At 40.0% G+C, this 27781-nt stretch overlaps 1 protein-coding gene across 1 annotated transcript in view; it reads right to left on the bottom strand.

Annotated features, from left to right (window-relative positions):
• Positions 1-2656: 2656 nt before the first annotated feature.
• The window catches only part of PLPPR4 (phospholipid phosphatase related 4), a 39861-nt gene continuing 14736 nt past the window's right edge, over positions 2657-27781 (bottom strand). Inside the window, exons 2-7 of the mRNA XM_070939377.1 lie at positions 18093-18278; positions 14127-14256; positions 11535-11730; positions 7599-7656; positions 5066-5239; positions 2657-3994 (exon numbers count right to left, since the gene is read on the bottom strand). Coding sequence (XP_070795478.1) covers positions 2657-3994; positions 5066-5239; positions 7599-7656; positions 11535-11730; positions 14127-14256; positions 18093-18278 — 2082 coding nt within the window. The remainder of the gene's footprint in view (positions 3995-5065; positions 5240-7598; positions 7657-11534; positions 11731-14126; positions 14257-18092; positions 18279-27781) is intronic.

Here is a 27781-nt window from a genome sequence, read left to right as displayed (position 1 = left end):
CATTTTGCTTTTGAAGTGCTTTTAAACACTGTTTTAATAGATAAGATAGCTTTACTGCATGATTATGACCAAAATGTTCTTGCATTATGTAGTGTTTTTGTTGTTAACAAGAAAAATCAACAGATTTTCGAGAGATAGATTGGATTCCAATTCTTTCCGGTAGGATAGAAATGAGGTTAGATTGTCACTCAAAGCTCTTTGGAGGGAGAATGGAAAACATAATCGAGAAACTATTGTTGATGTTGGCCCATTTAGGTTTCTAGAAAATAAACATTTGGATTGGACCTTCGAAACGCTAGATGCCAGATACCTCTCAATTTTCTTTCCTGGCTGAGTGTTCTGATGTGAACTCCTAGATTAATGTACAGTTGAGCCATTGCATTATTAGTTGGTTTTTGCATTTCCTGAATATGCTGGCAGTTTTATTAGCTTAAAAACAGGTTTAAGATGCCTGTTTTATGGGAAAATAACAAATGTGTTTTCTAAGAACCTATTTAATTTGAAATGTCTATGTAGGATGAAAGAATTTATAGAGATATGGCTTATGAGGTGAAAAACGAACATAGGACGTGACGTGGACCCAAAATAAATGAATTTGTCCATAATTTATTATTCTAGGAAATTCTTTGAGATATATTTTTGATAACCCATTTCATTTGGCCAGTTTTCTCCCTGGTTGGGTGGGACTCTAGTAGCATCTCATGGCTTCAAGATGTGTTCATGGTAAGGGTAAAAGAATTATATTCCTAATTGAAAATTATATTAACTGAATATGGGTACTGGTAGTACAATGCAGTACCTTTATATTTGTTTGATGATTGTTACTGGGCATGGCGTTTTTTTAAAAATAAAAAAATTAAACACTGATTGATGAACATGCTGCAAGTAGTTGAAGGGTCATTTTATATTCCAAGTGACTAAAACAGGGGTATCAAACTGGCGGCTTGTGGGCCGGATGCATCACACGCAGGCCATGCCTACCCCGGCTCCACAAAGGCAAAAAAGTCATGATACGTCATGATATGTGACGTGATTGAGTTTGATACCTGTGGACTAAGAGAATCACTTCTCTGTGTGAGTGCGAGTATCGATTTTATCTGTGGTTGTCCCTAAATGACAAGACCAGCCCATCTACTGGATAGGAGAGTTATCCAATATCTCACATTGTCACTGGCCACCAGGTAGTCAGCTACAAGTTACCTCAGCCATTGCTTTCATTGACATCAGAACTATTAAATCCTTTTTAGTATATTAGGAACTCAGAGGAAGGCAGAGGTTCAACACCGATGCAGAAGAAAGGGGGATAGGTGATCTAATGTAATCTGGCTTTAAGCACTTAAGATAGCAAACTGTCATAGGGGGGAGGATTCAGCAACTTAATTTCAGTTCTCATTTCCACTGACTATTTCACCAGCCATGGGAGATTAAGATAAGCCTATTACGATTGCTTGGATCGTCCAATCATGCTCCCTCATTAAATTCAGGTCACTTCTGGGAGCAGAAGTACAACCCAGTTTTTGGGAAAAGAATAACAGGGGTCCTTTGTCTTGTCTATGATGTTCCTATGTTTAAGGCCACACCTGCTAATTGATTAGGCAATCTGACTTGTAAGATTTATTTGCACTGTTACAACACAGTGGCAGTGATCAGGGTGAAGTGCTAGCTAACCAACGATGAACTGACAAAAGAAAAATGTAAGCCATGAAGCAAACTGAGAACCCTGTTCAAAATGAAGAATTTGAATTAGTGCCGTAAGAGATTCTTATCTTCAAAAAAAAAAAAAAAAAAAAAAAAGCAGCACAATATTTAAATTAATCCCAAACTATCTCATTAAAAAAGCAACATCTATCTCTGTAGTACCTGTAACTGAATAAAGTTTGGAGAAAAGCAAACACTAAACTGACTCAGGAGAAAAAAAAAATTATTCAACTTTCATGGGATATCACCTTTTGTTTCTGTTTTGTTTTTTTGGCTCCAGAAAATCTTTCAAAGAACTACACAAAACTTTTGCGATCATTTGAGATGAAAACTGCACTATAGCAAAGCTGTATTGATTCTTGATACTTTTCTATTCTAAATGATTGCAGTTAGCATGGTGTTTTCAGCTAGTATACTCGGAAAGAACTCGCACATCAAAATGTATTGTGTTTAGAGAGCTGCACAGGAGTAGAAGTTTTCTAAAAATGTAAAGTTAGAATCAGCACCGTTTGGTATTAAATTTTGGTGCAAAACCCGCAAAGATGAAGTACAACTCTGGTACAGCTTTTGCTTATTTAAAAAAAATTGCTTCCCTTTGACCATGAAATAGAGATAAGTTGAAAAGTTGGCACATTCAGGAAATAAGCGGTCTAGATTTAAGACCGCTCTTTTTGCTGACACAGATCCCACTGGAAAAACATTTTGATTCTGAAAACAAAAGCTTGCTCCCCTTCACTAGGTTCTTGCATTGTGCTTTTTCCCCCCGCGACATGAAATTCACAAATTCATGCACAATCACTACACATCAGCAACATCCATAAACAGTCAGGCTGATGGTCAATAGTTGGCACATCAAGAATATTTCGGCATCAGCTCTAAAAATAAAGAGAGTGCAACGCTTGCACCCAAAAAGTATTGATTGTAGTGGTGTTTGTTGTTTTGGCCGAAGCACCAGCCCTCATTCTTTGTAAGCTCTTGTTGGAGATGTTCCTTTGTAGAAGATATTCCTGGTATTCTCTGGGCTGCTGCCTCTTTCAGGTATTAAAATGATATTGCCTTTTCTCCGAAGTGTCGAGTCACGGCTAGAGGAAATGGACAGGGTCTCTGAGCCGATCTCGCTGCCTTCTACAGGGGTCACTCTTATTGTGGTGATCCCATGATGATGATGGTCGCTGCCATCGATGTTGCTTCTTTTCCGATCCCCAGAACTGTAACTGTCTTTCAAAGATTCGCAGCTCTCAGAGTCTCTGTTGAGATCGTTGAGCTCATACGTTTGGCGAAGGCTCCCTTTCTCTGGGGCTTTCCATTTCCAGGAGCCACTGCCTTCTCCTTCGGATGGCATTTGGATGATCTGACGGCTATTCTCAGGATGGGCCTCTACCCTTACAATGCTGCTCGGTTCGTGATCTGTCAAGGTTTTGTAACGGATCGCTCCTGTACAGGTTACTGTACCGCCATCAGAGCTCTTTGGGCTGCCCTGAAGGACTCCTTGTTGCTTTGACATGGCAATGACCTGCATGATCCTTGGCTGGCTGTTGCTTCTGCACCCAACTGTCTTCTCAGCAGCTTTTAACCACTTTGCTCGAGCAGAATTCGTTTTGGGAGACGTATTCACATTTTCCTGGGTCTCTTCAGGGATGTGCACAAGCTGGGAAGATCCTGGACGTGACTGAATGGAAACTCTGGGTCCCCCAGATAGGCCAACACTGTTACAGCCTGGCATGCTACCAGGCTGAATTTTCAGGTACTGATTGCTTGGACCATGGTGATCTCCATTAACACCCACTCTAGATGGCTCAGAGCTTGACCTCATTTCAATGGCCCTAGGCGGCGACTGTCCAGAATCGGTTTCAATTACCTGCAGGGACAGCTTCCGACTTTCATTCTTGTTCTTCCATTGAGAGAGGAGTTGTTTTGAGCGGGCGGAATCCATGGAGGCATGTATGGACGCGTTCCGTCGAACCGATTCCTCTACTGCAGGTGTGTTGACTCTTGGCAAGGTGTTGCTGAATGTGACCATGTTTTCCTTTCCCATCGGACTTCGTGGCATTATAATCTCTACATCAGCGTTTGCTCTCTTAAGGTTTGTCAAGGAGCCGGTGTCTCTGTGGTTCCTGTTCAACATGTTCTCCATGTGTTGAGTTGCGATCACATCATTTCCACTACCATTTTTCCCTGGTAAAATTCGATTGGGATCTTGGCTTAGGTCAGGCAAAGGTCTCAATGGTTCTCTATGTATGTTATGACTGAACATGTTGTCTTCACTTGGCAGAAAGTTCCCCACAGCATACAGACCCTGGTATTTGAAGGGGGAAAAAAATAGAACCCTTTTATGGAAACGTAAATATTTATAAACACTTCAGCAAAAGATAGTTAAATTTCTCAAGTGTTGTAGGTATGGAATGAACTCTTAAAACTGCTAAAGTATCAGCCAAAGGTATTTTTTTTCCATAGTGGGAACACACGTATTCCTAGCAATTATCTGGATCTGTCCCTGTCTTAGGAACCCTGTTTCTGTCTTAAAATCCCTAAGGAACAGTTTCATCAGCAGCTGGAATAGGCAAAAGAACATGAAAAGACATCCAGGCATATCTCCACTCCTTTATCACATTTCTTTACTTTAAAAAAAGCTGTAATGTCTCAGACCAATTTCAGAAGTGTTTAAATGGATAGGCCTTTTTGAGTCTGCCAGCTTTAAGGAATGGTTAATACAGAGGAAGGAAACCAGAATCAACGAAGTCCAGCAGTTTAATAAGAGCACAGGGATTAAGCTGCCGTCAATAAGAGTTTAATTGTTCCAAGGTTATCTACATGGGCTCAAATGGGAATCCTTTCAAATCAAAAAGATTTGACATTTTGCAGTGGGCCAACTTTCCATGCACCAATTGTTTAATCAAAATAATTTCTTTAAAAAAAACAAAAAACCAAGAGGAACATAGCATTTGCTAGTTACTCTTGCTGTAAAATTATCTACTGATATCAAAAAAAAAAAAAAAAAAAAGACTAATGGGAACTAGGTTATCATAAGCACCATGATATCCCATCCATGATTCCCAGAGCTCTACATGAGGAAATTTGTCATGCAGCTGCATATGTAGTTTTGCTCCCGACTTCACCAATTTCATATTAAAGAGAGAGACTGATTTGCTCAAGATTGCCCATGAAGGCTTATAGAGCCCTAAATACATTATGTTATCTTGTGAATAGATTATCGGTGCCCTTTCCATTTTTCAAGGACATCTGTTCATTTTTAGAAGCACACTGTAGAGCGCCAATTTGAATAATGTACCCGAGACATCTAAAACCACATAAAACCTCTGAATTCATAAGACATATAGGCAATTCTGAATGCCAACATTCTACTCACCAAGTAGAGAGCAATTCCACCCCCAATTAAAAAGCCACAATAAACATCCACTGGGTGGTTTTTGTACTGGGTGATGCGTGTCAGGCCACATATGATTCCGCAGATAATAAAAGCAAAGACTAGAAGTGGCTTCAGAAGTTTAGAGGAGTCGGTTAGCGTAGAATTGAAGTACATCTTTAAAAGAAATACATTTTAAAAAAAAAGTTTAGTGACATTTCCCCATGGAATGGTACTCTTTCTTTTCCTGCTTTTTTGAAGGAAGGTAATAAAGGAAAACAAACAAAAATCCATTGGGTTGTTTTGAAAGAAGAAAAAATAATAATTAAGGTGATACTGTATGTTGTGAGATAAAGAGTCAAGGATTTTCTCCTTGCTATTCGGAATCTGGGAGAAAAATGCAACGTGACAACCATGACTTGGAGTGAAAATAACAGTGATGGGAACTATGTCTTATTGCTAGTTTGCAAATGTAATTAAAATGAATAGCTCAGTTTCTTGAGTGAATGAGTTGGGAGTGGCTCTTCCAGATAGTAACATCCATCGAACTCTGAGTGGGACCAGCTGAGGACAAGTCAATCTTCAAAATGTCTTTTGATTCAATGGAAGGGAGAGGTGAAAGAACCTCTTTGTCACAGAACTCCAAACTCCATCTGAGTAATTTCTCAAGGTGTGAACTGAGCACCTGTCAGTATGAACCAGACAGGGAATTTATTTGGAGGTGTTATGGAAATTGCACAGGAAGAGTCAAGTGCTAAATGGAACCAGATCAGAGCTGCTTATCCCATAAAGCCTTTGGAGAAAAGAAGGAGCACCCCCCCCCCCAATATTATAATAGGATAACTTCAATGATAATCTTGCTCCTCCCCCCAACCTCCATCCCTCTGTGAATGCCATTAGAAATAATCAGATCTGTCTTTTCATTCACATCACTGCTTCCTACTAATGATGTTGGAGATGTCTGAATATAGTCTGGATGAGATGACACTTTGGTTTAATAGCAGTGAAGAGCCATAGTTGGGAGTCCTCCAAATATTTCAGAAATTAAATCCTCCTTGCATTGTGAGAAAAGCTCTTGGCGGAGAAAAACATGTGCAGTCCTATGCCATGCCCACTTATCAGGAAATAAGAATAGTATGTGTCAAGAGGAATATGAGCCACCTGCTTTCATGCTGAATTTGCAGTGAGTTGGTTTGGAAAATTAGAAGACTGATATAAATACTGAAATACTGACTCATTTCTGATATTAATTTGTTCTTTGATGCCCATGGAGATTCTCAGTCATCCGGGTCATGATTATTCCAAAGGTGCTTTTTCAAAAGGCAACTGGACTTCCTTTGTTTTTCCTTGAAGACATTTCACTTCTCACCCAAGAAGCTTCTTTGGTTCTGTGGTGAATGATGGAGAATGGAAGGATTTATATTCCTTGCAGTCATCTGGTTGTCAGCATTCTTTTTGAGAGCCCTTGAGGTCACCTGGAGGTTCATCTGTACCTCGGGGGGGGGGTGTCACCTGAATAGTGCAAATGGGTGTGGAACCTTCTTGGAACTGTTGAAAGGACTGTGTGGTAAAGGAGATAGGTGGCGTCGTATTCCTCCCCTCTCTGTTGAGAGAACCCGCCTCTTTCAGTGGTGGCATTCAGCCGGTTCGGACCGGCGGCACTTGTGGATTTCCCCCCCCCCCCCGGCACTATGCCATCCTATTTAGCCACGTTTTGGAGGCTGGGTGCATGCGTGGAAGGCATGCGTGTGAGCAATGCGCAAGCATGGAAGGCCGGGCGCATGCGTGGAAGGCGGACGGTGGTGAACCATTGGTAAAAATATGTGAAACCCACCTCTGCTCTCTCTGTTCTCTCCTCTCCCAACAGAGGGGAAGGGATACAACACCACATATCTCCCATTTACAACACAGTCCTTTCAGCAGGTCCAAGAAGGTTCCACACCTATTCAGGTGACCCCGAGGGCACAAATAAACCTCCAAGTGGCCCCTACAACTCTCAAAGCGAGTGCTGACAACCAGATGACTACAAGGAATATAAAATCTTCCATTCTCCACCATTCGGTTAGAACTGAGGAAGCTTCTTGTTCTTTGATGGCATACAATATATTTTCAATCCTGAAAAATGTTCTTTCCATTTAAATGCAGATAAATCAACATCATTTAATGGTGAAAGTGAAAGTTATAGATTTTTGTGACCTGTCATAAAATGTTGCTCTTACCTGGACGTTAAGTCCACTGAGTATGTTGGATGTTACTTAGGAGTATACATATATGACATTTATATTATTATGACTTGGCCACAGATCACTACGCTGCTTTTAAAAGTATTTCCTCATTCCAAAGGACAGGGTATTTAATAAAAATGGTGTTTCTACCAATTCTCCTTAATCTCTAATTTTTATATTTTACTTATTTGAAATAATGAAATTGGGGTGATTCTTCTTTATCATCAGGCTGTTTTATACAAGGAAAGCAATGACATTCTGATTCACACACCCCCTTGTACACATTAATACGAAAAGGCTTAATTACTCACCGAAACATACACAGCTGCAAATGCTGCCAGGGTGGCGTGTTGTGAAGGAAATGACTTTCTGCAAAGGAAGGACATTCAAATTAAATTTCTCACTGAAAAGACATTTCACCAAGCCTGATTTAAAAATAACTTAAAAGCACCGGGTGGTCCAATTTGGTTACCGTGTTTAACCTGCAAGCTTGTATATTCTGAGAAATTATTATTACATTATCAGTTTGAAAAAAACCCGACCTTTTGGTATTTTGTAAAGAATGACTGCTGTAGCTCACATTAACTAACAGTAATAGACATTTTGACTGCACTGATTAAAATCCTGAATGAAGAAAATTTCCAATTATGGCAGAATGAATATTGCATAAAGATTTGGGAATAGCTCATTTCTTGCCATTAATTTTCCCAGTGACTGGATAAGCATTGCACCCATCAATTAAAACTCTTTAACCCACTGCCCCCAAATTGGCAGCAGAATTCTCCTCCTCCAGGATTTCTATTTGTGCTTATTTGATGATTTCCTAATAATCACATCACCCCCCCCCCCAGTTTTTTAAAGATGTAAAGAAATAGATATCTCAGAAAAGTACTCTGAGTCTTGATCCATGGTGATGCTGTCAGTTAAGATGTTCAGCAACACAAAAGAAATCTAGAAAACCTTAATGCGGTGTTTCTTAAAGTGTGGCCCAAGGATCCCGGAGCAGTGGTGGTATTCAGCCAGTTCTATCCGGTTTGAGAGAACCGGTAGTGGCGGCTGTGGAAGGCTCCGCCCACCTGCCCAGATGTCATCATGTTCCATTTTTGATGGTCTGCGCATGCACAGAAGGCCCTGCGCGTGCTCACATTTGCAAACCGGTAGCGAATATAAGTGAATAGCACCCCTGCCCCGGAGTCCCTTACCAGAGTCTCTCACAGGTCCATGAAATCAAAATTATTTGCCAGACATTGAAAATATTTGCACAGATTAAAACAATTTGCAAAGATTCTTACTGTTTTTAGTTCTTAAAAAATATTGGTTTATTTAATATGTTAATATTTATGTTAACATCTAACATACATTTAATATGTTCAATATTGTTTATTTCATAGGTTTAATACTGTTACTTTGACATGATTCTACAAATAAATATTCTACAAATACATCAATTTTAATTTTTAATATGGTAAATATTGATAAATGTAACCTACAATCTAAAGCTTTTTGGAGGTCCTCTATTATTTTTAAAAATGGCAAGGGATCCTGAAAGCAGAAACGCAAGAAACACTACTTCTAAGGGTTGACTGAAAAGTGCAAGCACTCAGGCAGTAGTTAGGAGGTAGGGGAAAGGTGTTTAATTAATTATTTCATTTTTTAAAATCTTGTGGAGTAATATTTTAAGATTTCTCTCTCTAAAAAGCATTGAAAATTGTTGTAGTGAATATAACTCCAAAAGGCAACATTTAGAAAATGTTTCTTCTTAAATTCAACATCTAGCCAACCTTGGCTGATCTGCAGTGTTGAACCTGGTTAGGACTTGGATAAGGATAAGGACCACTTGGGCTAACCTGAGGAACCCTAGTGGTGCAGTGGTTAGAATGCAGGCTAACTCTGCATTCCACTGCCAGGAGTTCAATCCTGACCAGCTCAAGGTTGACTCTGCCTTCCATCCTTCTGAGGTTGGTAAAATGAAGACCCAGATTATAAAGGGTGATATCCTGACTCTGTAAACCGCTTAGAGAGGGCTGTAAATCAATGTGAAGCAGTATATAGGTCTAAGTGCTATTGCTAAACTATAAGGTTGCCAAAAACATTTTGGAAGAAGGCTTTGGCAAACCATTTCTTTACTTTTGTCAAGATAATGATAGCGATATGTCCATGAAGTCACTTAAAATCAAAGTCCACTTGAGGAGACTTAGATGCACTCAAGCAAAGTCTATGATGTATCAAAGCTTATGCATGAAGACATCTGTACATGAAAATTATCACTAGAGAACACACAATAACCTATTCTGAGATAAGCATTTTTTTAAAAAATATTGAGGCAGTCTCAAAAACAATTACTGTAAATCTGGGAAATTGAAATAAGATTTTTAGGGGTTTTTCCCCCCCCTTCTTTTTAAAGAACTGTCTTCTTTCAAAATTAGACTTTATATATTAATGTTCTCTGAAAAAAGAAAGCCATGGGCCTCATTTCAGCCTGCTATCTGCAAATGCTATTACGGTATCTAAATATCTGTTTATAAATCATTTAATTTTACGCATGGTGATTACTCTTGGAATTAGTGCAGGTAGTAAAATGGATGCGCAGAGAGGTATTCACATCTCCTTTGCAAATTCTAAATGTGCATTTTTCTTAGAACATCATATTAAGCATTTGGGGAAAGAGCATAGGAGCAGGAAAATATTGTTCAATTACTGCCTAGGCCAGGGATGGGCAACTGTGGCCCTTTTACAACCTGTGGACTTCAACTCCCAGAATTCCTGAGATAGCCAAGCTGGCTCAGGAATTCTGGGAGTTGAAGTCCACAGGTCATAAAGGGGCCATATTTGCCCACCCCTGGCCTAGGCCTATTATTAGGGAAATCTTTCTCATTATTGCAACCCATTTTGTTGACAAAATTACCTTTTTTAGTAAGATACAAACCCCTGCAATTGTAGCCCGCTTATTCACTGTCATTTTCAAGCAACTGAAATGTCCATTCATTTTGTAATTATCCTTACTTATAAAGGTAGTCCCTGTTTAGAACCATTCGTTTAGTGACGTTCGAAGTTACAGCAGTACTAAAAAAAAGTTGCAGCATTCCCATGGTCACGTGATTTACACGTGATGTAAATCTGGTTCATAGTTATGGCGGTTTCAGTGTCCCAGGGTCATGTGATCACCTTTTGTGACTTTCTGACGAGCAAAGTCAATGGGGAAGCCAGATTCACTTAACAACCATGTTACTAATTTAACATCTGCAGTGATTCACTTAACCAGTGTGGCAAGAAAGGTCGTAAAATTGGGCAAAACTCAGGTAACAAGTTTCTAACTTAACAACATAAATTCTGGGCTCAATTGTGGTCGTAAATTGAGGCCTACCTGTAGTTAAGCAAATTTTTTGCTGTGAAAACCAAAAGCCTTATGAGAATTACATAAATTTATCTCTGTAGAATTCTACCCTCTTTAATCTGTTTCTAAATATGGTATTTCTTGGATATATGGCAGAACACAGCCAAGGGGTTTGATCCACATTAACTCAGTAGAAGTAGAGGAAAAAAGACCAGCTGCCTTTGTTTCATTCCAGTGTCACCTACCTGTCAATCAGTCCAACAAAGGTAATTTACCTGAAGGTAACTACCTTCGTCCCAGCTAATTTTGATACTAATTGTAGCTATCAGACATCACATCGTGCTTCCTAGAGGTGGAAGGGAATGACGGAATGGACACTTGGGCATTTCACTTCCTGCTTTTGGCTAATAATTAAATTGGCAGCTACCATAATGCATTAGGGTTGTAGCTAAGAGCAAGGTAAGAGAAACACAGCTATTCATCCCCTCTGCTGCGACTCCAATGTCCTTGGGTTCTTCCCAAATGTCATCCTGAAAAAGCCATTCCAAAATTGACCGAACTACATTTTCCCCCATATGATTTCAATCAAAACCTGTAACCTATAAAAAATAAGACTTTTTTTTTTTGGCTTGATTCTTTTCTCTTCATCTCTTGCAGCCTCCTTTACCCCGTGTGTCACATTTTATTTTTATATACAGAAAATTGGCTTGCTGGTGATAGTCGCAAGCAACTTTAGAAGTCGTTTTTGTCTGAACACACTGAAATATTCTATGTAAATTACAAAGCAAAGGCTCGCCTTGTGGAAAAGCAAAATATGCAGACAAATACTATAATCAGCCTGACAAGGATGTACATCCATGATGAACAAGAGATAACAAATACTGAATAACATACAACTAATTATGTTTCTAACCTGCCGTCATTGATGATAATGGGATCAGATCCTGAGCAAATATCCTCCACAATGTAAGAATTTTCTGAGCACGATACGTTGAGAGAAGTATAATTAGGTTTGCATACAGTCAGGAAATACGGTGTTTGATATCCAGTTGACAGCTGTATGATATCAGTGACGAGTGCAGTAGCACAAAGGCCAAAGATATGGACACCTAGAAATGGAACAAAAAAAATGATTATACTTTGGTCAATGGAAAGCCAAATGGGTCACTAAGCACCCAGTTATAGGGAGACATGTAAATGACCCCACAAAAAAGGTGACAGGCTTTGAACTACCGCATCAGCAATAGACAACCCTGAATAGGATTCGCATCTCACATGGTGTTGTGGCCCGTACGCGGCCTGTACATCTAGTAGCTGATTCAGACAGCGAGGAGGCTGGTATGGTGCTGCGCCAGCAGCTTGTGCAGCTGGCACTCAAGTCGGACAATGAGGAGGCTGGAGAAGATGTGGTGCCAGAGGGGGGGATTCAGCCAGGGCCTTCAGAACCTCCCTTAAGTGAAGAGGACGAAGAGAGGAGCCTCTTCTTGATGCACGGGCGCGCAGAGCTGCCAAAAGGCAGGAGTGGCTCTCAGGGGGAGGTCTCCTCGAGAGTAAGGCTTGGGGCTAATTGGCCACTCCTTTAGCCTATTTAAGGAGGAATGCCGACTGAAGCAATTTGCAGGGAACAACTTCATTCACATACCTTTGTGTTTTGTCTTGCTTATCTTATCAGCTTCCTGCAAATTGCTTCTGGGCATTCTGCCAACCACAGTAAGCTTTCAGTTATTATTCTTTGAATTCTTGACAGCTGTTAATGCAGTTAATTAACAGCCATTTTGTAAAAGACTGGTTTATTTAGTAAAATAAGGTTTGAACGGACTTGTGTGTGCTGCGTTCTTTGGGGTCCATAGCTGGGGCAGAACACATGGCATCTGCTGGGGCTCTCTGTATAAATGGGGCATAGTATCCTCCCCTCCGTGTGACTGTGGGGTCCCACGTCAAACTGTAGATCATATTGTGATCTACAATTTGTAAGCTGAGGGCATATACCGGTCCAATATTTGATTTTTAAAATATAAACAATGCTGCACTTCAATGGTTAGGCGGCCTAGATATTGAACACAGATCTTCTTGACATTTATATATTATTGGGTTCTACTAATCTAGTTGAAATCTAGTTGAAATGTTAATTTATATTGCTAGTCCATGTATGATATGCCACATGGTATGATAATGCTATAACCAATAACTTTGGTGAAACAGATATACTATTTATTCTAATTTGGGATGCCAGCTGGTGACCTCTGGGCTGGTCTAAATCAGCACACAAAGTAAAATGCCAGCTGATAATGTAATGTGGTGTTGTTGTTAGTTGCGAAGTCTTGTCCGACCCATCGTGACCCCATGGACAATGTTCCTCCAATTGTTTCCATGGTGAAATTAACATGGTGTGTTATTTTAGAAGAACAATATCACGAAACAGAAACTGGATGCTTTATCTATGTGGCTTTTGGAGTTAATGGTGATCTTGCTGAAATGCACTGTATCTCTGGACATTTACCTATGAGCATGTAAGCACCTCACTTTCCCATAAGGCAGAAGTGAGAAATCCATGGCCCTGAATTAGAAATCCAAGCATCTGTCACTATTGGAGTGGCTGGGAGCTGTAGCTTGGCAATATCTGGAGAGCTACTTCTCATAAATCCAAGGTACGCAAACTAGCATCTTTGTTGTTAGTTGCGAAGTCATGTCCGACCCATCGCGACCCCATGGACAATGTTCCTTCAGGCCTTCCTGTCCTCTACCATCCTCTGGAGTCCATTTAAGCTCATTGACTCCATCTAGCCACTTTATTCTCTGTCGTCCCCTTCTTCTTTTGCCCTCAATCTTTCCCAGCATTAGGCTCTTCTCCAGTGAGTCCTTCCTTCTCATTAGGTGGCCAAAGTATTTGAGTTTCATCTTCAGGATCTGGACTTCTAAACAGCAGTCAGGGTTGATCTCCTCTAGGACTGACTGGTTTGATCACCTTGCAGTCCAAGGGATTCGTAGGAGTCTTCTCCAGCACCATAGTTCAAAGGTCTCAATTCTTTAGTGCTCAGCCTTTCTTATGGTCCAACTTTCACAGCCATACATTGCAACTGGGAAAATCAGTCTTGACTATACGCACTTTTGTTGGCAGGGTGATGTCTCTGCTTTTTAGTATGCTTAGATTTACCATAGCTTTCCTATTAAAAGAGCAAGCATCTTTTAATTTCTTGGCTGCAGTCCCCATCTGTGGTGATCTTGGAGCCCAGGAAAATAAAATCTGTCACTACCTCCATTTCTTCCCCATCTATCAATGAAAGGGATAATGTGGTAGCACTGTAGTTATTTCTCTATATATCTGTATTATAATTCTGAACCAGTGACCCTTTTTTTTTTTGCCAATCCATATGGTGAGTACTCATTCAGACAAGCAAGTGTATGGATTGAGGCGAGACAGCCATATTGGATGCCATATATGCAGTGAAGGTAAAGCTTCATCCCGGTCTCCATAGAACTCTGAAACCCCATCAGAAAAACTCACCAACAAATCTGACAGCTCTCCTAAGGAAAGAGTTGAAATTGCAGCCGCCTGCGTTGATATTGGCCTCGGCTCCAATTCCATTCCGGCGTTTGGAAAGGCAGCAGTAGAGAATGCTCTCGCCTACCATAATCTGCAATGACAAAAAGTGGGTGCAAAGTAACCTTGGCAACGATTTGAGCAGGGTCTGGTTCAAATCAAAGCACTTATATGTAATTATTGTAGTGCAAATTTCATTCACCAAAGTATGGATGCTCACAGGTATAGCAATAGCAATAAGATTTATATACCGCTTCAGTGTTTTACAGCCCTCTCTAAGCAGTTTACAGAGTTAGCGTATTGCCCCCAACAATCTGGGTCCTCATTTTACCCACCTCGGAAGGATGGAAGGCTGAGTCAACCTTGAGTCTGGTGAGATTCGATCTGCCAAACTGCTGGCAGCCAGTGATCAGCAGAAGTAGCCTGCAGTACTGCGTTCTAACCACTGCGCCACTGCGGTATATATTTATGTATGTATATAGCATGTGTATATGTGTGTTACAGTGGTGAAATCCAAATTTTTTTACTACCAGTTCTGTGGGCGTGGTGTGGCTTGGTGGGCGTGGCAGGGGAAGGATACTGCGAAATCTCTATTCCCTCCCGACTTTTGGGGGAAGGATATTGCAAAATCTCCATTCCCACCCCACTCTGGGGCCAGCCAGAGGAGGTATTTGCTGGTTTCCCGAACTACTCAAAATTTCCGTTACCAGTTCTCTGAACTGCTCAAAATTTCCACTACCGATTCTCCAGAACCTGTCAAAACCTGTCAGAACCTGCTGTTATGTAGATGTTTGGGTAGATATATACTTTCTCTTGAGAGCAGGCAACAGAATTTCATTTTTAATGTGGGCCAGTAAAAAAAAAATGACAATAAAGTTATCTTATCTTATACATCCCAGGTGACTCTTAATTCAATTTTCTCAGGGGGGTCAGGGAATATACTTCATGTTTACATGATCTTGTTTGTAAGAGGAATGATCAGATATATTGGCTGAAACAACGGTTGATCTAAGATCTCTTCCAGTTCTCTGACACTGCTTGTGGAGAATTGGATTGAAAGCAGAGAATGAATATGTTCATATGTACAAACAAAACAAAGGGGTATATACTGCTATCATTGTGAAACAATATGTTACTTTCAAAATTGACCTCTGAAGTAGTTAACTTTGGGAGAAATGCTCAGGGCTGCTAAATAAACTTTGAAGAGTTGAACTTAGTTTTGCCATTCTGAAAATATTCCTTCTCTTGCTTGGTGCTTTCTAGGTGTGTTGGACTATACCTGCTACTGTTTTGAGAGGTCAGTGCTCATCACAGCAGTCAAGGCTGGGCTGAAATTACCTGTTTCACTTTGTATTAGCTTTACTGACTCATGAAAACACTTCCCTGTGTTGGCAATTTTCAACGTTAGCTCTGACTATCTTTAAGACATTTTTAGTAGCACTCTACAGCAGTACCGTTTCCCTGAAAATAAGACATCCCCTGATAATAAGCCCAATCGGGCTTTTGAGCGCATGCGCTAAAATAAGCCTCCCCCGAAAATAAGCCCTTCCCGCAAATATTTAAATGCAGAGCTGGAAATCAGGTAAGACAGCAAGAGGAGCCCCATCTTACTCCATGCGCCCCAAAATAATAAGACCTCCCTGAAAATAAGGCCAAGTGCTTATTTTGAGGTTCAAAAAAATATAAGACAGGGTCTTATTTTCGGGGAAACACAAGTATTTTTGGCTTCATTTCCATTCACTTCTATCACATTTGAGTAGCTAAACAGATTTGACTGGTTTTTGGCAATTTTGTCCCATTGAGCATGATATTGGCAGAGGTGCCCACAATTTTATGAGTAGCTAAGAAGCAACTACTACTTCTTCTTGCAGAGAGCAACTCTGAGATCTCAAAGTTAAGATTATCCACAGCTCAGATCAGAAGTTGATTAGATGGCTGGAGGATGCTTTTTACAAATGAAAATGTTTCCAGAATGGCTAGAGCAGAGTGTCAAACTCGATCAATGTATCTGAACTCCTTAGATTATCAACGCATACGGAGTACGCACCAAAAGGAGGCTTGGGAAGGTAAGTAGAACAGCGAGGGGAGGGGATCAGCTGGGCCACGTGATTTAGCTTCGCTAGCTTCGAAAGCAGGATTTCATGCTTTCTAGCAAAGCTGAACCGCGCGGCACAGCTGATCATCGGAAATACTGGTTCAGAGGAACTGGTAGCTTCAGAGGAACCGGTAGCTTTTTTCCAGTAGCTAACTACCGGTTCGATTGAACCAGTAGCTTTTTTTACACTACTGGTTCGCCTGAACCGGACCAAACTGGTAGCATTTCACCCCTGGATCTTACAATAGTTGACAGAGGTGTCTGTTCCTTTTTTAATTCTCCCCAAGAGGTATGTTAGTTAGAACAACAGACTTAATTGCCCAATACCGAGTAAGAAGCATGAATGAACCAACTCTCAATTATTTAATATCAGCTTCCTTTTTTGTTGGCAAGAAAGCAAGAAGAAACGGATTCTAGTTAGTAAGAATCACAGTATTCCCCAAGTGTTTTAGGTAAAAAGTCATACAAAGAATCTTTTCGACATATCTTTTTCAAGCATTAATTAAAAATTATGGAGGCCATTTTTAGAAAACTGCTGATGCACTAGATCTCCTGGTATCTGTGTAATTGAGAGTACAGTAGTTCGACATTATTGCTCGACCTTCTCTCAGCTGTACTACCTACCTTAATGGATTTCCCTTATTTTCCCCCACAGCAACATAAGGACGGTGAAGATAGTGTAATTCCACCATAATGTAGATAGTAAGGGGGGACTTAAGGGATTTAGTAAGCTAAATGCTATTGTCCAAATCAGCTTCCAATAACATAATGGGCCTCAGTACAACCATTATGGTGCTGGGATTTTGATCAAGAACAACTAGTGGGATTGAAAATTAACGTTTTTATTTTTACAGAATTCTCAATTGCGTTCGATCGTTATATATGAAGATCTCTCTTGGAAGGAGCATAAATCAAGCCATGCAGCTATTGATTGGGGTTTAGATACTGAATGATTTTCCACAACACAGTTAACCAATTTTCCAGCTTTGCATATAACAATGAACTGTAAACTAAGCTGAATGGGCTAGGTTTATGTTTGATTTAGGGTTAATGAGCTGGCCTAGAAAGCAGGAGACTGTGAGTTCTAGTTCTGCCTTAGGCATGAAAGCCAGCTAGGTGCCTGTAGGCTAGTCACTCTCTCTCAGCCCAGTTCACCTCACAAGGTTGTTGTGGGGAAAATAGGAGGAAGAAGGAGTGTGAGGTAGATATGTTTGCCACTTTAAGATACTTATAAAGTAACAAGGGTGGGATAAAAAAAAATCTGATAATTAAATAAATATGCCAAGCCATGGAAACACTAACTTTGAAACCAAACAAGTGAGACATGGGTGAATAAGCAGAGAAACATTTAAACTGATTCAGTGAAGCATATTATTCTGGCAACTAATACTTCTGTTTTATCTGTATGTTCCAATCCATTATTCTTTCAAGTTCAAGGAGACATACCAAAAACCTGGTATACAACCAAGTTATGAATGCCAAGATTCAGCCTTGATCACATGAAGCAGCATTAAAAAGAACTAATATTATTTGACTATCCGTCCAGCTGTTGAAGAGAACATGCTCTCCGTCAAAGTTTCTTTCCTATCCTAGGGGAGAACACTACTTAACAGGCAGCTTTTTAGACTCAGCTGCCCATCTCTGTCGGCACTGGATCTTTTGACTATAGGTGAGCAAACTCATCATAGAGCTCTCTGCAAATAAATAATAGGATCAATTCTTGAAGACAGGAATTGCAGATCTGAGGATCTGGTCTTCTGCTAATGGGATGACATTCTTCTGAGCACCTGCAAAACATAAAACGAATAGGACAAATGGGAAATTCTCGAACTCACCATAATGGCAGGAGCAGCAAACGCCAAACTGAGCAACATCAAGATAGGAACAGCCTCCTGGGAAGGTTCAATGTATGGCATACTCAAACTTCTATCATAACAACTGAATCCGGCATGTACTGGCTTGAAGACATCCGTGAGTTCAAGGAAATAGAGACTGACAACAGAAGAGGCCAGTATGGGCAGCTAAGAAAGAAACATGAATGTTACTTTTTAAAAAACCATGTATATATTTAAGGTCTATCTTGAAGGTGTGTATATTAATAGTGAACTCAGACTTTAAGAAGGCTTTAGGATAGATGCAACCTTGTGCAAGAAAACATTTGGTTGCACAGTAGGACTTCCCTTAGCTGTCCTTCCTCATGTCACTTCTTGAGTAGACTCTAAATGTGCTATACAGTATAGCAAAAGCAAGAGCACTTAGACTAATATATCGCTTCACAGTGCTTCACAGCCCTCTTAAAGCGGTTTACAGAGTCAGCATATTGTCTCCAACAATCTGGGTCCTCATTTTACCGACGTAAGGATGGAAGGCCTAAGTCAACCTTGAGCTGGTGAGAATCGAACTGCTGGCAGTCGGCAGAATTAGCCTGCAATACTGCATTCTAACCACTGCACCACCAGAATGCCAAGGGGAAGAAGAAATCTCTTTCACCAGCAATTTAGGCCCAGTGGCAGATGAATGATCCACTTCATGGTCATAAACCAATGTTTTTCAATCTTGCTTGCTTTAAACTCTCCACACAGCTTTAAGCTACTAAGGATGAGAAACACTGGCCGAGATAGTGTGAATGTTAAAAAAAAAAAGGAAAAAATCAGCATGGTCCTAAGAACAACAAACTTTGTAGAGGGAAAGTGGAACAGGGGACTCAGGGCAAATTCATCGAGAAATTCTTGTGTATAGAACGCATATGCTCAATGGCTACAAATAAAAGGGCTTTGGGACCAAAATAAAAATATTAGAGAGCAAGTGTAGAACAGAATATCTAGGAAGCTTTTGTTTCAAATCTTCTTTGTATCAAACTATTTGCATTGATAACCCTGGATATGGTTCAAGAAATGATGCACTGATAACCCTAGGTATGATTCAGTAAAAAGTAAGCATTTTTAAATTTAAATCCTCCATTGTGGATTAAAATGAGTTAAGTGCAGCTTAATTGTCTGTCATAACTTCATTAAATTAATGTAAATTCATAATTCTTAAGTGGGGCTAGTCACATTATTTCATTAATTTGGCATTTTATTAAGTTTGCTCATATCTCCTAAAGAAATTGAGAAATGCAATATGAGCTACAACAAAACCGAAGATCACAATGTATAATACAATACGAATAGTAAAACGATGATTAAACTCTACACTGAGCACCAACATTAGCTATTGCATATTTATAAGCAGTTCTCCTGCACTTATCATTCAGTATGGGTGGGTGGTTACCATAGCTCTTGGGCTCTATAGCAATCCAGTTAAAGGCAAATATGCACGTCCCAGGATAATGTTGCAGGATCCAATCTGGGTCAATCTCCGGGACCAGAGGTTTAGTCTTCCAAGCTTCAGACTCATGCTGGAGCCCATCCTCATGGAACTTCTCTCCCACCAGAATGTGATTCACCGAGATTGTATCCTGCAATCTAGTGAATCTTGTAGTGTGTCCTTTCTCACAAGGTCTCTTCTCTATTTGACAGCACTCTACGTAAAGATATTTTTGTCCAAGACTGATTAAAATATTAAATAAACACACAGGGTGAAAGAATGGGGTCCTTGAAGCCATCTATTCACACCTGAGCAATAGGAAGACCAGGTACACTCATAATCTACTTAAGAGTCTTTCCCACTCAAGTGTGGGATAAATATTTCTATTTAAAATTTAGTCACTCTAAATTTACATCTATGCATATAAATTGGCAAGTGCAAATTTTATGCAAATGTATATCTTTGTTGCTGAGGCACAAGTTGCTATGTTGCAACTTTACCACATTATCTTGTACAGTATACTTTGGAAGGCAGAACATTAAAAAATTAGATCAGCATTTTTTTTCCTACTGGAAAATTCTGAATATTAAAAAAGTTTAAATTGTTCCCCGAATACTCATTCATTCATGCTACAAAAAAATAAAATAAAAATCCTTCTACCAATGTTGGACAAGTTAATTCACAAATTAAAAATATAACAAATAAAAAACCTTAAATCTTCTGACTGCAGAGAGCGATGGTCACATTTATTTGATTTTTGCAATCATGATAGCGTCGATGTAAGGTTACTGTTATTTTATCCTTGTTTCATATGGCAAAGATACACTGAGCAATTCTCTAGAATGGAATCAATTTTGAGCTCCAGCAAGAGTCCAGAAATATCTTGTTCTCATCCAAATAATCATAAGAAGTCCAGTAGCAATCCGGGCCGGATGCGTCACGCGCAGGCCACGCCCACCCCAGCTCCGCGAAGGGAAAAACAACGTGATGGCAACGTGACGCAGTGAGTGTGGCACCTGTGGTTTAGACCAACTGAGAGTTCTAATCTATATTATTCATTTATTCTAAGATACCGGTTATGATAAATTAATAACATGCATTAAAGTTATCCAAATGTTTATCCCTGTCCTCCCAAAAGTCTATTCATCTTGCTGAAAGGCAAATGCCTGCATGCACACATGAAATTCTTTATTAGCATAAGTATTCATGTATCTAAAGTGCCACATCTGTGCTATTTTTGGGGGGCATCTGCATATAGAGTTTTCTCTAATACATGCATTTTGAATTAATTCTTGACACATTTTATAAGCACATTGTCCTCGTAAAATTCTCGTTTTGGATTTCTTGAAAGCTCACTCATCCAGAGATTCAAAACATCTGACAGCCGTTCATCAAAATGGATGTTTTGTAACGTTTATTCCAGTCCTCTTTTATTCATGATTACTCACAATTATAACTCAAATAAGTTTGATGGGGCATATTTTCAAATAAATTACGTAAGACTATGTCCTTAAAAAACCATTCCAAGTGGATGTAGAGGTGAATATATAGTGAGCCTTTAGCCATTATTGGGGTGGATGGATGGATATACACATGCAAATGTGTGAGTGTGTGTGTTTGTGTGTGTGTATAACAACATTCAACGCACCTTGGCTTATCTCAAAAAAAGATCTAAGCACAATCAAAGTTGGTTAATATTTGGATGAAAGTCTGGAGCTAGTTCATTTTATTTTCATAAATAGTGGGATAAATACATAAGTCTGACATCATGCAGATACTTGAAGGAATAGGATCATAGGTGAACGTGAAATGGCTTCATCACGATAACTGCTACTCTTACCTACTGCTAACAATCTTCTTTCGGGCCTTTCATATGAGTTTTTCCTGTCCTGCTACCTGAAAGTGTTTATCAGAAGCTTGGGGTGAAATTGGGATGTTCTGCCAACCAAGCGCAAGTTTCCCCCCCATCCCATTAAGGTTCTAGAGCAGGGATGGGTAATGATGGCCTTTTATGACTTGAGGACTGAGCCAGCCATGCTGGGAGTTGAAGTCGACAAGTCATAAAGAGGCCATCGTTCCCCAACTCTGCTCTAGAGCATTGTTTCTCAACTTTGGCAGTTTTCAGATGTGTAGAATTCAACTTCCAAAACTGAAATAATGTAAAATGTATTTTTTGGTGACTGCATATTAAAATGATCGGTACCATTAACAGCTTCCTTAAACCACAACTATCATTCACCCATCGATCCATCCATGCATCTATCCATGCAACCATCCATCAACCCACCCACCCACTTTTTTCCCGAGTATAAATGGTGAAGCATCATTATGATAAACAATGAGAAGGCAAGTTGCAGCTCAGTTTAGATAATGTCACATGCCCTAGGGCAGTGATGGCTGACCTTTTTGCCGCCGCGTGCCAAAAGCAGGGGGAAGGTGGGGGGATCGCGCATGCATGTGCACACATCCATTATTCAATGCCCTCCCATGCATGCGTGTGCGACCTCCCCTGGACTCCCCCCGCTTTTGGCACACAATGGCAAAAAGGTTACCGGTGGGCCTGGTAGGCCCGTTTTTCACCCTCCCCAGGCTCCAGAGGCTTTCTTAGACCCCGGGAAGGGCGAAAACGGCCTCCCCCACCCTCCCGGAGGCCCTCCAGGGACCGGAAATGGCCGTTTCCCAACTTCCAGTGGGCCTGGAAAGCTCAAAAATCAGCTGGACGCCACATGCATGCATGCTGGAGCTAAGCTAGGGCAACGCTCGCGTGCCCACAGATATGGCTCCATGTGCCACCTGTAGCACGCGTGCCATCACGGCCCTAGGGCAAATTTAAGAATTCCTATATAAGAGACTAGTTCAGGCCTAGTTAGAATATTTGTCTCTTCCCTGTAACCTGCTGCAGGGAAAGAGGGAAGAGGAATGCCAAAAAGAGAAATCTCTCAAGACTATAATTTAGCTGTACGACACACGGAACAAAAAAGCAATTTCACATTCATGGAACAGTGTATCTGTTTCCCTTTTTGGAAATGTCACTGTCTTGGCAATTGTGGTAGAATATTGCTCAGCACCTTCCTATCCAATGCTACTGTGTACGACATCTAACGAACAGGAAGAAATTCTTTTGCGGAAAGGGAGAAACATTTTCACTGAACTGAAATCTTTAATTTTAAAATAGCTTTTTAAAAAAGAACTTTGCAAATTCATATCTTTAATAAGATACTATGGTTAGAAGCGCAGAGATTATCCCTAGGGGAAAGAAAGAATACCAGGCAACAGGGACCATTTCCTGATATCACAGGACAGATAATATTACAAATTCTTGCCGAAGAATTATGAATACTTCATGGTTTTTTTTAATACAACTAGGTAAGACAAATAATATAATTATGTTTCAAGTACACAAAGAGAAGAACATTATTTGGTAGACTAAACCCAGTAATTTGATTTAGTTGTGAATATACCCTCATGCCAAACATTTTAGTCTTCCACAATCTAATGCCTTCTGGATGTGTTGCAATACCTAGAGTGTACAAGTAATTCTTGACTTACAATAGTTCATTTAGTGACCATTCAAAGTTACAACAGCACTGAAAAAAATGACTTAGGACTGTTTTTCACTTATGATTATTGCAGCATCCCTGTGATAAAAATGCACATTTTGAATTGGCAACTGGTTCCCATTTATGACAGTTGCAGTATCCTGGGGTCGTGTGATCAACTTTTGTGACCTTGTGACAAGAAAAGTCGATGGGGAAGCCAGATTCACTTAACAACTATATTACCAATTTAAGAACTGCACTGATTCACTTAACAACTCCGGCAAGAAAAGTCATAAAATGGGGCAGAACTCATTTAACAAATGTCTCGCTTAGCAACAGAAATTTTGGGCTCAATTGTGGTCATAAGTTGAGGACTACTTGTATTATGGTCCTGAAGACTGGTTTGAGAACATCAATTTAAGGAAGACCAGGTTTCTGGTATGTTGCAGCCCAGTGCTGGTCCACAGACTGGGGGTTGGAGCCCAGGAATAGAACCCAGGAACAGCTCAAAAAGAATATGCTTATTGTGAGTCTAGCTATTCCAGTCATGTCCAGTATGGATGGCACGGAAACTTCAGTCAACTGGCAAAGAGAAATCAACTTACTTACTTACTTAATCAATTACTTACTTAATTTTTGACATGGTGTTTGAACAACAAACCCATGGGAAAATAATTGAATTTTTCGGAGTATAAGATGCACCAGACTATAAGACGCACCCACCTTTTTTGGTGAGGAAAACAAGAAAAAGAATTCTGCCTCTGCCTCCCAGCAATTTTGCCTTGTTACAGCAAACAGTCTGCTTTACTTTCATTTTTGTTTTCAACATAGCTTGATTAGCACAAGGAAAAAAAAAATCTGCTCCAGCAATTTACCTCCTTGCAGCAAGCAGCAGAGCCCTGCGCAAAACAGCTGAGAGCAGGGAGGCCGATCCAATCAACTTGTGCTAATTAGGCTGTGCTGAAGCTGAAAGGAAATGTTTCTTCTCGCTCTGTGCTGCAAGGAGGTAAACTGCTGGAAGGCAGAGGCCAAAGGGTGGGGACCAGTGGGTGGGCAGGGCTACATTTGGTGTATAAGTCGCACCTAAATTTTCACCCCCTTTTAGGGGGGAAAAAGGTGCATTTTATACTCCGAAAAATATGGTATATCTTAATTAGTGACAGGCCATCCAATTTTTGACCAGGTCTTTTTTTTGAGTCTCTGTATTCATCTGTTTGATGCCTACCTTAGCTTTTTCCATTGACTCTACTTGGTTTGGGAAGCGTTAAAACTTTGACAGCAACAATAACAACAGAAATAAAATAGGAAAAAAGTGTTTTTGCTTTCCAAGAACAGCTGGTTACCCAGTAGTATATCTAATATGAACTCCAGGCTTTATCATGTCTTATGAAAAATATATGCCTATTAATGAGAATCTGATGGTAGAATTATAACGAATGTTTCATTAAGCAGACAGAAGGAACCTCAACCATGCAGGTATAGGACCAGCTTTTTAACCTACTTATACAAATAACCTAATTTGCTTTAATTACAAAATATGAAAAAAAAAGACTTTGAATTAGAATTCCGCATGAATTATGCTTGGCAATTATAAGAGGGTGAAATTGGGTGTGCAAGCAAGCACATGTATATTTAATCCTCTGTTCCTACTGTCATATTAAAAATTATAATTTCCATGGCAATTTGGGGAAATGCTCTGGAGGCCATACAATGCCTTAAGGTTTCCAAAGCTCCTCTCCAGGCTGCTGAACCATTGATAGGGGCTTTTCAAAGTAACATTGGAAAATGCATCTTAGCCTGAGTAAGCCAATCCTGAATTTCTCCACAAAAAGAGGAGGTGGTTCACTTTAGAAAAAGTGTGTTTGCTGGATGACTGTAATGAGAGTGAGACATCAATCGCAAATCAAAACAAAAATTCTAGACTTCTAAGCTTCAGTGTCTTTCCTTCTTACTTTCAAGCATGCGTATTGGGGAAATATTAATTAAAACAACCCCAAGATGTGACCAGTGGTGAAATGTAAAATTTGTTTCTACCGGTTCTGTGGGCGTGGCTTGGTGGTGGTGGGGTAATATGATTGAGTGGGCGTGGCCAACTTTTTTTTTTTTTACCTTTAAAACCGTTTTTTAAAAATGCTTTTAAAGGCCTCTGACGATCCCAGCTGACTTGCCTGATTGGCAGAGGCTTTCTTTCTTTTTTTAAAGCCTCTGACGATCCCAGCTGACTTGCCTGATTGGCAGAGGCTTTGTTTTTACTTTTAAAAGCATTTTTCGGCCAAAGAGGTTGTAGAAAAAATGCTTTTAAAAATAAAATAAAAAACCTCTGATGATTACGTGGCTCAGCTGGGCATGGGGGTGGGAAGGGATTTTTGCTACCGGTTCTCCGAACCACCCGCCACCATCGCTACCGGATCGGGCGATCTGGTCCGAACTGGGAGCATTTCACCCCTGGATGTGACCCTATGAATGAAACTCCAGCCTTTTTTTTTCTTGCATTGCATGCACAATGCATATGAAAAACAGGGAGAGCTTAGCTCACATGACCACAGATTAATTTTTTTTGACTCCCCCATCCCTGAGGATGCTTTTCATCAACATGGCCCCATTAATCATTTTAAGAGGACATAACTTTTTGAAGTAGTAAGAAACTTACTCCTCTCTCAAGGGTTAAAAAAGGACTGACTTTGATGAAGCATAAGAAAAAATGGCAAAGCTTTTATCAGACTGGCATTGTACCTCCTAAAATAGAACATCTGTGTTAGCTGGGCCCCATTGAATGGGATTTGGTGAGAAAAATTGCAGGATAATTTCCTCCCTCCCAAACTCACTATCCTAGTCCCGTTGAAAACATGTTGGAACTAAGAATAAATCCAAGAATTTTCAAGAACTGCCGTTTGGCCTTCCTCGCCTTACAACTGTTCGTTTAATGACCATTCAGTTAAAATGGCACTGAAAAAATTACTTACAGCCATTTTTCACACTTACAACCGTTGCAACATCCCCATGGTCACGTGATCAAAATTTGGATGCTTGGCAATTGGCTCATATTTATGGCGGTTGCAGTATCCCAGGCTTGTGGGATTCCCTTCTGCAACCTTCTGAGAAGCAAAGTCAATGGGGAAGCCAGATTCACTTAACAACCGTCTTACTAACTTATCCACCTGCATTGATTCGTTTAACAACGGTGGCAAAAAAAGTCATAAAATGGGGCAAAAGTCACTTAACAAATGTTTCACTTAGCAAGAGAAATTCTGGGCTCAATTATGGTCATAAATCAAGGACTACCTGTATGTGACATCAGTATATCTGCTCAAAAGAAGAGGACCATTGCAGGGTCTCTGTGATTCCTCCCTGTGCCCTGTTGTAATTCTAATATCATTGTCTATGGCCATAAATTGTCTGCTTTTCTCTCTTCTTCTTTAGAAGGCAACCACAAAACGTTATGTGTCTCTGAACATATTTATTTGCCATAGGGGCATATTAAACTTTTCATCATAAACCAAAAGATATCCACTCAGGCTATTCAATCAGTGCATTAAATTAGAATTTGAAGTACCCCTAAGGAGTAGTAAAATATTATGAGTCACACAGCATGTAGAAATGAAGTTCACACAGGCCCTTTCTCCCCCTATTGAAAGAACCCAGAAGAATAGCCTTTGGTCTATAATTCAAGCATTGCAGCGTGTGTTCATACAACCTCTTTAACTAGGTCAATGAAAGATCTAACAGCAGATGAAACTTAGTTCATTTTAACTTTGGTTTGACTTTGCAGACCATTTTCTTACTTTATATTGGCGAAGACTGCAATTTTTAGTGTTATGTCTAGATGTAGAAATGAGGCACATTGTTGTTATTTTCAGAGGTGCTTAAAATGTCTAGCAGAAACTTCCTATTAAATAGAAATACTATGTGAAAAAATATACATGTTTTCCAAAATAGCCTGAAGAGTTTTAAAATGCACAGCCAATGTGCCGGAGTTGTTAAGATGCTGGACAAGGAGGAGGGAGGCAAATGTAATAAATTATAATAGTAACAACCTGATGCTCACTGGGTTACTTTCTCCCAGTCCACCTGGTCATTGGGGGCGGGGTGGAAAATGAAAGAGCAAGCACTGTTATACAGCCATGAGTTCCTGTTACAACAGGTGGGATATAAATTTAAACAACAACAACAGTTAACGACTGCAATAATTCAGCTGAAGTTCTGATTTGGTGCTGAAAATTCTCTGTAACATATAATGAAAAGTTTGGCAGTTAAAACGCGGGGCTGATCCTGGCAATGTGGGGTTTAATCCAGTGGTGAAATGTAAAATTTGTTACTACCGGTTCTGTGGACATGGCTTGTTGGGGTGGGGGTTTTATATGACTGAGTGGGCGTGGCCATTTTTTTTTTTTACTTTTAAAACCATTTTTTCTGCAATCTCTTCATCTGAAGAGGTTGTAAAAAACAGGCTTTTAAAGCCTATGATGATCCCAGCTGATTTGCCTGACCAGCAGAGGCTTTCTTTTTTTTTAAAGCCTATGATGATCCCAGCTGATTTGCCTGACCAGCAGAGGCTTTCTTTCTTTTTTTAAAGCCTCTGACGATCCCAGCTGATTTGCCTGACCAGCAGAGGCTTTTCTTTTTTTTTAAAGCCTCTGATGATCCCAGCTGATTTGCCTGACCAGCAGAGGCTTTCTTTT

Source organism: Pituophis catenifer, unplaced genomic scaffold (genome assembly GCF_029215685.1).
Source record: "Pituophis catenifer annectens isolate HBS135680 unplaced genomic scaffold, rPitCat1.0.hap2 SCAF_3, whole genome shotgun sequence".
NCBI lineage: Eukaryota > Metazoa > Chordata > Lepidosauria > Squamata > Colubridae > Pituophis > Pituophis catenifer.
The sequence above is the reverse complement of the archived record's forward strand: the minus strand, read 5'-3'. Positions and strand labels throughout refer to the sequence as shown.